Source organism: Salvelinus fontinalis, chromosome 36 (assembly GCF_029448725.1).
Source record: "Salvelinus fontinalis isolate EN_2023a chromosome 36, ASM2944872v1, whole genome shotgun sequence".
Lineage (NCBI taxonomy): Eukaryota > Metazoa > Chordata > Actinopteri > Salmoniformes > Salmonidae > Salvelinus > Salvelinus fontinalis.
This window is the reverse complement of record NC_074700.1, coordinates 15,346,932-15,358,101: the sequence shown is the minus strand read 5'-3', so window position 1 is coordinate 15,358,101 and position 11,170 is coordinate 15,346,932. Positions and strand designations below refer to the sequence as shown.

The following is an 11,170-nucleotide window of genomic DNA, read 5'->3' as shown; positions in this document are numbered from 1 at the left end:
TTACATATGATTATTTTCACGAAGTAGTTTGAATGCATTGAACTACTTTTCCAAAGTAACTTTAGTTATATAAACTATACTCTTAGTGTAGCTATAGTGCAGCTTAACTTGTTCCAGTGTGAAGTAATTAGTAGCTTGGTAAACTATTTATTTTCCCCAACACACAACACTTGTATTTTCAGAAGCAGAGTTGTAACTCATTGTCTACAGAAGGTGCAGTGATCAACACTCATTCCATATGTTTGTGTGTACCTCTCTCTCTCTGTGTCTCGTCCCCCCCCCCCCTCTCTCTCTCTCTCTCTCTCTCTCTCTCTCTGTGTGTCTCGTCCCCCCCCCCCTCTCTCTCTCTCTGTCTCTCTGTCTCTCTGTCTCTCTCTCTCACTCTCTCACTCTCTCACTCTCTCACTCTCTCACTCTCTCACTCTCTCACTCTCTCACTCTCTCACTCTCTCATTCTCTCACTCTCTTTCTCTCTCACACACACACAGAGGGAGCGTTGCAGCTCAGTGTCGGGCAGCCCAGGAGGAGGGGTGTTTGGGGATCAGGAGAAGACGGGGGGCCGCGAGGCTCTGGATCAGGTCCAGGCCATCCCGGGGAACAGGCAGTGCTGCGACTGTGGAGAGCCTGGTCCGGACTGGGCCTCTATCAACCTGGGGATCACCCTCTGTATCGTCTGTTCCGGGATACACAGGTAGGATACACACACACACACACACACACACACACACACACACACACACACACACACACACACACACACACACACACACACACATTAATATGTAACTAACTCCCTTCTTCTCGGTGTCCTTCTGACAGGAGTCTGGGTGTCCACTTCTCCAAAGTACGCTCCCTCACCCTGGACTCCTGGGAACCAGAGCTGGTCAGGGTAAGACTATGTCCATGCTCGAAGCAGATATGGCTTTCTTGAAGAAAAATTATCTTAATTCATAGCTTTTTTCATACAATGTAAAGACAATTTTTAAAGCTGCAATATGTACTTTTCTGGCGACCAAACCAAAAGCACATAGAAACGTGAGTAATAGATCTGTCATTCTCGTTGAAAGCAAGTCTAAGAAGCAGTAGATATGTTCTATGTGCGCTATTTCTATGCTTCCCGGTCTTACGTTTCATTTTTGCGTCTTTTACTTTCAGTTTTATACAACAACAGCTTCAAACTGCTGGTACAATGAATGAGTCACTACACATGCTTGTTTTGTCACACAAACTGAAATTAGGCGAACTATTCACATTTTTGCAACCAGGAAATGTCTGCATATTGCACCTTTTTAAAGTAAGTGATTATGTCCACCCTCTCTCTCTGTGTGCTGTAGTTGATGTGTGAGTTGGGGAACACAGCCATCAACAGGATCTACGAGGCGCGGATTGATGAGATCACCATCAAGAAACCCCACCCATCCAGTCCAAGGTATGAACTCTCATCTTCATTCCTCGGGTCCTGAGTCATCACCCTTCAACGACACGTTAAACCTCACTCAGACATGAAAGATTTCCCAGCGTTACAGTGTGATTTGATTTAAATGTTTATTAAGTATAGTGGAACAGAACGTTCAGATATAAATATATTGTACAGACCGGACATGATTATTTTGTATACAGAGTAGTTATATACAGTACCAGTCAAAAGTTTGAGTGTGCAAAGCTGTTGTCAAGGCAAAGAGTGGCTACTTTGAAGAATCTCAAATATAAAATATATTTTGATTGGTTTAACACTTTTTTGGTTACTACATGATTCCATGTATGTTATTTCATTGTGTTGATGTCTTCACTGTTATTCTACAATGTAGAAAAGAGTAAAACATTAAGAAAAACCCTGGAATGAGTAGGTGTCCAAACTTTTGACTGGTACTCTACTTTACATTTCTATCTGCAATGTTGAACAAGCACCTGGTATAAAACAAATCACTCTTCATCCCCCTCTGGTGTCATAACTTGAAACTACAGGGAGATTTTAACTTTTTTTTGTATTACACTATACATGCATACTGCTAAATGCAGGCTAACCTTTTTCTTTACACAATTTGACGATATTAGTTCTGCTCAAATCTTTAATCAAGCGCTTTCATCGGTTACATGATCTAGCTTCCTCTTTTCCTCTCCTTTGCTGCACCCCAGACAGGAAGTTACACAGGTACACGACGACGACGGCTGTGGTTTGTGTTGTAAACTAAACTGTTCCCCGGAAATGTGCTGTGCAGTTGCATGGTTTTGTCTGTGTGTGTGTTTGTGTACAGGATGTACAGTGGTATGCATGCAGTCAACTGTGTTGTCAAATAGTAGTACAGTGAGGCCTGGTTTGTCAAGTTTGAATTGAACTGAATTTACCTGCTGTGTAATATGGTTTTATAATGTGCATTACTGTGTATGAAGTGCATTTTGATTCTATTTTTCTTTCTATAAATAAAAATGCTTTTAAGCAGAAGGACCTGACACTTTTTTTTACAGAATTTTTCTCTTTCATATTCTCTCTGTCTCTCTCCGTCTCTCTGTCTCTGTCTCTCTGTCTCTGTCTTGTCACCTCTCAGGGGTGATAAGGAGTTGTGGATTCGTTCTAAGTTTGTGGAGAAGAAGTTTATCCAGAAGCTCCCGGAGACGGGTCGTAACATTCCACTGCGGCGCTCCAGCGCCCGGAGGAACAGAGCAAACACCCAGGAGAGGCCAGCCGGCTCACGACCACCACTCAAACCCAAACCCAATCGGGCCACCCTGCCACGACTCCCAGGTACTGGACGGAACATACACGCTTGTCTGATTTACACTATAGGGCCAAGCCGAGCTGTACCAGGCTGGCCTACTGAGTTCTTTTAGCAGACCAGGTATGCAACTCATTCTGTACAGATATGTTTCTGCCTGCAGTCTACTGATGGACTGGTAGGTGTTGAAGTTTGTTAAGTCCTAAAACAGTACACCTGTGTGTACAGGTCAGGAATGTAAACAGTGCAGGTGCTGTGGGTTATTTGTCTGTCCAAGGGATATTTAGCTGGATAGATGGCATTCTACAAGTTATCAAGATAGGAGTGAATGAAATATTTCCACATTGTTCAGCCTCGCTGCATGCACGCTAGTACCTACATACACACAGAAATCATCTGTGAACTTGGTGACACAGCAGTAAGCTGGGTGTCTATACACCCTGTGTCTATTGTTATAATCAGCACGATAAACTTGTAATATGGTGGCCTGCTGCTATGCTGAATATCTCTCTCTGTTTCTTCTCTGTCTCTCTCTCTCCTCTCTCCCTCGTCTCTGTCTCTGTCTGTCTGTCTGTCTGTCTGTCTGTCTGTCTGTCTGTCTGTCTGTCTGTCTGTCTCCTCTCTCCCCCCTCTCTCTCTGTCTCCTCTCTCCCCCTCTCTCTCTGTCTCCTCTCTGTCTCCTCTCTCCCTCTCTGTCTCTCTGTCTCCTCTCTTTCCCCTCTCTGTCTCTCTCTGTCTCCTCTCTGTCTCTCTCTGTCTCCTCTCTCCCTCTGTCTCTCTCTGTCTCCTCTCTCTCTCTGTCTCTCTCCCTCAGGGCTCAACCAGAGTGATCTTTTTCAAAAGAACAATACAGGCATTCACAAAGGTGACACACACACATTTACATTTAAGTCATTTAGCAGATGCTCTAATCCAGAGCGAGTGCAAACATTTTCATACTTTTTTTCACACACACCAAAACAGACTAAACAAACTAAAAAGCACATTAAACCCCCTTGTCATCCCTCCATACACAGATGATGATGATGATGAAGAGGAGGACCTGTCTGGTCTTCATCCCGGGGCGTTGTTATATCGGTCTGCAGCGCTGCAGCATTTCCCTGTCATGGCCGACGCCCTGGCCCACGGAGCTGACGTCAACTGGGTCAACACAGCCGAGGAGTCCAGCACCCCACTCATACAAGCCGTCACCGCGGTGAGTGAGTGAAAGATCACTGTGGCGAGGACGTGAGTGGGTGTGTGTCTACGTTCAGAAGAGAGAGACGCTGGTTTGTGTGAATTCTTAGCTACACTCTGGCCCCTGTCTCTTCAGAACTCCTTGGCAGCGTGTGAGTTCCTGCTACAGAACGGTGCCAATGTCAACACAGCAGACAGCAATGGGAGAGGACCCCTACACCACGCCACTATACTGGGACACACTGGGTAGGACAGACGCATGCATAAGCATACACACACACACACACACACACATGAACTTGAACACACATACACGCACACACTAACCTGGTCTCTATCTCCCAGGCTGGTGTGTCTGTTCCTGAAGAGAGGGGCGGACTACAACGCCAGAGACCACACACAGAAAGACCCCATCACCATTGCCGTGGAGACCGCCAATGCTGACATCGTCACCCTGTGAGTATTAGTTGATTTGTTGGCACTAGAACGATTGATTGATTGATGCAGCAGATTTTCCTCACCATCCTTCTACTATCCCCATGACAGGCTGCGAATCGCCAAGATGAACAAGGAGATGCGGGAGATGGACGGAGCCTTTGGCCAACCAGGTCACTCAATGGGACAGGGAGTGGGCGGGACAGGGAGTGGGATAGGCCAAACCAGGAAGGGACTTCAGGCCTTGAAGAACCAACTGAGTGGATGGGCACTGGGGGGGCAGAATGAGTAGAGGGAGGGGGACTTGCATCGTAATTGATGGAGAGAACAGAGGGAGGCAAAGGGGTACTGCTGAGGTGCATAGGCTACTCGGCTAACTAGACATGTTCCCAGAACCCCAATAAATTGGGACTAGACAGTAACATTCAAGTTGAGTTTGTTCTCTGAACTCTGAAACATTGTTAGAATGTTTAAAGTCAAGCATGATATGTTCTGATAGATTTTCTGGAATCGTTGCTAGACCCTTCTAAGAGTGTTTTCAGAAAGAACATTCTCAGAATACAATTTTGACAAAGAGGTTAGGGGAACGTTCTTCGGAACGTATATGTGGAAGGTTCTTGAAACTGAGAATTGTTACTGGCTATGGACGATTTGCTGTACCTCAGTAGAGGGAGTAAACTAAATGAAGTTTGATTAGAAGGATAACTAGAATACAGGGTAAATGTATGAACAAGCAGCTTCTATACTGTAGTCTTTCTGTGGGAAGAGGTGGCCATTTTGGATATATAATACTAAAGGGAAAAGAGAGGACATACTGTAGAAGAAGAGGATGTTTTAAAGAGTGTTGATGTAATGACATGTATGTCCACCCACAACTGAGTCCACGTTGCACTTCGATGTACAGTGAATGAACGCATGGTCAGCCGTCCTGCACTTTACAGCCCATGCTGGCTCTATGTAGATCACCGTATGATAACACTGAGCAATGGCCATGTTTAACATCTATTTATACCAGTGGAGGCTGGTGGGAGGAGCTATAGGAGGACGGACTCATTGTAGTGGCTGGAATGGAATCAATGGAACAGAGTGAAACGAGGTTTCCGTATGTTTGATACCGTTCCAAAATTCCATTCCAGCCATTACAATGAGCCCGTCCTCCTATAGCTCCTCTCACCAGCCTCCACTGATTTATACTTATATGTATTATAGTGTACAGCTCTCTGTGGTCTTATGTATGTATGCATGTATGCATGTATTGTATGATTACACAGTATGCTGCCTGAAAAAGCAGGAATCAGATTGTTTGGGTGCAGTTGATGTACAGTATATGTCTCTTCATGTACATTTTATGCACCTTGCGTAGTCTAATTTAGTCTGCTGTATGTCATTGTCATAAGCTCAGTCCAACACAAAATGCTTTTTTTCACTTGAGGGTTTTTCCCATTACACTGTGTTTTCCCTTTCCCCAGACTGATTTGAACCTTTTCAAACCAGTTCCTCGTTTGGCACACCTAAGCGGTTATTGTTGTGTTCAACCTGTTTCAATGTGTATACACGATGCCACTGTTTAGCGTGGCTTTTCCTCGACAATAACACCAATGATACTGAGAACATGAAGCTGTATAGACAGGAATGAGCCACTCTGTCCATTTGAAGTTGACTGTTTTCCAACCGGCTCCTGGTCCATTAGTGGGTTGTGTTGTGGCCGGTCTTAGGCTGCTGTTAGGACAATCCACAATGAACAATGCTTAAACATTTGTGAACCACCGGTCTAAACCCTAGCTAGTGGGCCCAGCCGGTGCAACCGATTTGGGCTGGAAAGGGAACAGCGGACTCACTGTGGACAGATTCAACCTTACTGTGCTGAGTTGTAGGACAAAGTGTACCATCCATTGTCACATGGCCAAACTGTCAGCCAAGTCAAAGTTACTTACTCCAGTACTGACACAATATTTCCCAGTTTCAAATAGGATATTTCAAACCAGGAAATAGGCCTAACTCAAATAATCTGTCTGTCTCCGGAGGAGCAGTGCTGTGATTCCCATGTCATGTGCTCCGAGATGCTCAACTTGTCTGTCAGTCTCTGATGTGCACTGCTTTTTCATTGTTGTCGTGTGAGCCTTTGTGTTTGTCCAATGAGGCGACCGCCTGTTCTGCACTGCTTGCACAGTGTGTCCCCTGATGCCCCTGCTTATCAGTGCTACAGGTAAACGGCGTGTGCGTGCGTGCGTGTCTGCTTATAGTAGTAATGTGGATAAATTGAGGGAGAGAAAAGGGGGCGTTTGAGGACAGAAATGTACAGGCATTTTGTGAACGTAAAATGTTCATGTTCTTCTCATGTCTTGTTTTCCTCAGGTGATGAAACGTACCAGGACATCTTCAGGGACTTCTCTCACATGGCCTCTAACAACCCAGAGAAGCTCAAACGGCGCAGCACAGATTTTAAGACTTGACCTACACCAACTGCTGTTTCTTTTACATACTGTTGTTTTCTTTGTCTTACACACACACACACACACACACACTTGCTGGCCATCTGCTCTGCGTTAGGTCGTAGCTCAGCTGGTCATTACTCCTAGTAGAGCCTCCAGTCCCAACAGTAATATCTTTGTGTTTGGCTGCCAGAGGCGAACACTCAGGCTAAATGGCTATATGTGGTTGTAGGAGAGAACAAGATGTACAGCCTAATAATGACAGGTAATACAGTTAAAAACGTCCCATTTTAAATGATTCATTTCATAATTTAATTTGCTTTCCCGTAGTCTTGGGGGCCATCCGTCCGAATCTCGTCTTGTTGACTCGACTACAACTAGGTTTCCCAGAACTGGAACAAAAAAAGTTGCCTTTTTGTTGTTGTTGATTTGTATGAAATTTGATTGAGCCTTCTCATTGTACTGTACAATGTGACAAAACAAAATGAGAGAGCCAAGGGTCAGATTGTTGTATGAGCTCTTGTACTTCATCATTTCTGATGTGATGTGTTTCTTTTTTCTTTTGTATTGGCTGCCTGAGGTACCAGAGCTGTATTTCGTACGACGATTAAAATACCAGAGTTCATTTAATATACCCAATTATCAAGCAGTAAAACACACATTTAATTCACTGCATCCTCCAGAAATGTGTAGCATTCCACTCATATATCATTAAAATGTATTGTGTTCAATTCAGTGATTCATCCCTCATCCAGACAATAGTTGGATTATTGGTCTTCTCGACCATACGGTTCCTAACCACAGGGGTATTGACGATCTATATCCACTAGGTGGCAACACCATGTCATTGCAGTAACCTCTGAACAACAGTTAACAATATTGAGTAGAAAATAAACACTTTTTATTAAACGAGCATAAAAAACAGAACTGAATTGAATATTCCTAAAATATAACCAATGTAGTTGCCATACACATAAGCCTACTGGATAGGGGGGTACTGTTGATTGAAGAGGAACCCGTAGGCACATAAAGTCCTGTTTGTCTCGATTTTTTTCTCTCCAAACAGCTTACCTGAAACAGTTCTTTCAAAATGGCTGAAGAGACTTTATAAGGTGACTTGCAGAATGTCAACAGGTCTACCTTTGACCTATTGGCAAGTCACCAATGTCAACTGTCTGTGAAGCATTACTGAGACAGCAGCTGCAGCGCAATACTGTAGAGTACAAACTAACGCTGGGATCCTTATCCATTTACCAAACATGCCTTTTGTTACCTCCTATCTTAGTGATAGTGCCTTGCATTACGCCTGGGAAGAAAACACTTCATTTTGCTCAACTAACCCCATTGTCATAGTCTCAACTAGGGTTGCACATTTTGGGGAATATTCAGAGGTGGAAACTTTCTGTGGGAATTAACGGGAAAATATGGGAATTAATATTAATACCATTTAAATGTAGATGTTTTTTACATTGGATATATTTACCATATCATAAGGAGACAAACATAACCTTTTACTTTATCATAAGTAGATATAATTTCAAATGATTAAATCCTTCCAATAGAGAAAGAAAATGTAGTTACAAATGTAACTTTTAATTAAATGAGTTGACTCTTCACATGGGAGGATTTCACTGAACAACAAAAGAAAGGGAATATTGAATGATCCCCAATGATCCATCGCATCTCCTAAAAATGTTTTCAACATACATCTGTAAAATGATAGTCTAGAAACTAAAGCTTTGGTTGTCTTCCTCTCAGGCTTCCATGTCTTCTCCCTGGACCTCCTCAATGTCTACCTCTTGAACATCAGACTCTAAGGCCTCATCTTTGCTGTCACTTTCCAACCTTGTTGAGGATGGCTCGTTGTCAGGCTCAAAAAGCATCAAATTTGCCCGTATTGCCACCAATTTTTCAACCCTTGTATTGGTCAGCCTGTTGTGTGCTTTGGTGTGTGTGTTCCCAAACAGGCACCAGCTGCGCTCTGAGGCAGCTGATGTTGGTGGGATTTGGAGGATGATGGAGGCAGCAGAGGAAAGAACCTCAAATCCACAAAGTCACTTCCACGGATGAGATATGTTGGCCGAACTGACATATTGCATCTCCATCCCAAAGCCCTTGCTTGGAAGTGTACTTCGCCAGACTGCCAAGAACCTTGCCCTCATCCAGACCAAGGTGGCGAGACGCAGTAGTGATGACACCATAGGTCTTGTTGATCTGTGCACCAGACAGGATGCTCTTGCCAGCATACTTGGGGAACCAACATGTACGCTGCGGCGTGTATGGACTTCAGGCAGGAGTCTTCACGCTTTTTTATGTATTTCAGAACTGCAGTTTTCTCTGCTTGGAGCAACAGTGAAGTGGGCAGGGCAGTATGGATTTCTTCTCTTACATCTGCAAGCAGAGTCTGAACATCAGACAGGATGGCATTGTCTCCTTCAATGCGTGCAATGGCTACTGCTATATGTTTCAGGCTGCTTACCACTCTCTCCCAAAATATATCATCCCGGAGGATCCTCTTGATGAGTTGTCCATATCGTCAGACTGTGAAATGGCCATTTCTTGGAGAGACTCCTTCCCCTCCAGGAGACTGTCAAAAATGACACCACCCCAACGGATGTTTCTGGGCAGCTTCCATGTGGTGCTCTTATTCTTCTCACTTTGCTTGGTGAGGTAGATTGCTGCTATAACTTGATGACCCTTCACATACCTAACCATTTCCTTGGCTCTCTTGTAGAGTGTATCCATTGTTTTCAGTGCCATGATGTCCTTGAGGAGCAGATTCAATGCATGAATGGTTAGGTAATGTCACAGCCAATGGGTGTGACATGAGGGTAGGACTCCTCCACTTTAGACCAAGCAGCCTTCATGTTCGCAACATTGTTTGTCACCAGTGCAAATAACTTCTGTGATCCAATTGATGACTGCCTTCAGCTCATCTGCAATGTAGAGACCGGTGTGTATGTTGTCCCTTGTGTCTGTGCTCTTGTAGAATACTGGTTGAGGGGTGTCGATGATGTAGTTAATTATTCCTTGCCCACAAACAATCGACCACCCATCAGAGATGATTGCAATACAGCCTGCTTTCTCTATGATTTGTTTGACCTTCACTTGAACTCTGTTGAACTCTGCATCCAGCAAATGAGTAGATGAAGCATGTCTGGTTGGAGGGGTGTATGCTGGGCGAAGAACATTCAGAAATCTCTTCCAATACACATTGCCTGTGAGCATCAGAGGTGCACCAGTTGCATACACAGCTCGAGCAAGACATTCATCAGCATTTCTCTGACTACGTTCCTCCATTGAGTCAAAAAAACTTCAGATTCCAGGAGGACCGTGAGCTGCTGCTATCGTCTGATTCATAATTTTCACCTAAAATAGAAGTAGGGACTTTCGTCAGAGGTTGCTTGTTGTGAGCACTGAGGGAACTTTATGCACTTGGCCAGATGATTCTGCATCTTTGTTGCATTCTTCACATATGATTTGGACACAGTATTTGCAAATGTATGCAGCTTTTCCTTCTACATTAGCTGCAGTGAAATGTATCCACACATCAGATAGTGCCCGTGGCATTTTCCTATAAAGATTAGGAAAACAATTGTAAAAAAAATATACAGATAAATAGTTAAGCTGTTAGATTAAACAATTCATTTGTAAGATTTTTTTTATTTTTATGATTTAAACACACTTTGCTGTAGACTACTATTTAGTGCTAGTGGGTTTTAGCTAGTTAACAAAAAATTATGTAGGACATATAAAATATATATTTGCAACTCTAGTCTCAACTAACCCCACGGCCATTGGCTCAACTTAGCCCAAGGCAAACATTTTGACTATATGATACCACACAGCTACAAGGATGCACTTTCATGCTAGAATTAGGACCTCATACTGAAGCTTATAGAGACCCAACTGATGTATAGCACAATCTTAAAATTATCTACATTGGTTTAGATACAAGCATTATAAAATTCGTTTGACATGGTGAAAATCAGAGAATATATTAGGTGACTTGCAGAATGTCAAGAGGTCTACCTTTGACCTATTGGCAGGTCACCAATGCAACTGTCTGGGAGGTACCCAACTGTCTGTGAAGCATTACTGAGACAGCAGCTGTGGAGCAATACCGTAGAGTACAAACTAACGCTGGGCTCCTTATCCATTTACCAAACATACCTGTCGAACTGTGTCAGAAAATGACACATTTCAACTCAAATTCTGAGACTGTACAGCCCTATAAGCATATTATATTTATCCAGAGGTATAGGTAGCAGCTCTGAATTATACACACTATATTGTGCATACTTTTTAACCTATTATGTAATTTGGGGTCCTTGCTCTTTGGAGAATGTATATGGAACAAGACATTTGTATGTTGATTTTGTTTTGTTGTGCTTTGTTAGTTCCAGCCTTACA

The 11,170-nt window shown here is 43.4% G+C and overlaps 1 protein-coding gene across 1 annotated transcript in view; it reads left to right on the top strand.

Annotated features, from left to right (window-relative positions):
• The window catches only part of LOC129835262 (arf-GAP with coiled-coil, ANK repeat and PH domain-containing protein 1-like), a 24,208-nt gene extending 16,720 nt beyond the window's left edge, over nucleotides 1-7,488 (top strand). Inside the window, exons 14-23 of the mRNA XM_055900815.1 lie at nucleotides 489-691; nucleotides 820-889; nucleotides 1,335-1,429; nucleotides 2,547-2,743; nucleotides 3,529-3,579; nucleotides 3,731-3,909; nucleotides 4,027-4,136; nucleotides 4,236-4,346; nucleotides 4,437-4,498; nucleotides 6,681-7,488. Of these exons, the coding sequence (XP_055756790.1) occupies nucleotides 489-691; nucleotides 820-889; nucleotides 1,335-1,429; nucleotides 2,547-2,743; nucleotides 3,529-3,579; nucleotides 3,731-3,909; nucleotides 4,027-4,136; nucleotides 4,236-4,346; nucleotides 4,437-4,498; nucleotides 6,681-6,778 (1,176 nt within the window). The 3' untranslated portion in view covers nucleotides 6,779-7,488. The remainder of the gene's footprint in view (nucleotides 1-488; nucleotides 692-819; nucleotides 890-1,334; nucleotides 1,430-2,546; nucleotides 2,744-3,528; nucleotides 3,580-3,730; nucleotides 3,910-4,026; nucleotides 4,137-4,235; nucleotides 4,347-4,436; nucleotides 4,499-6,680) is intronic.
• The last annotated feature ends 3,682 nt before the right edge of the window (nucleotides 7,489-11,170 follow it).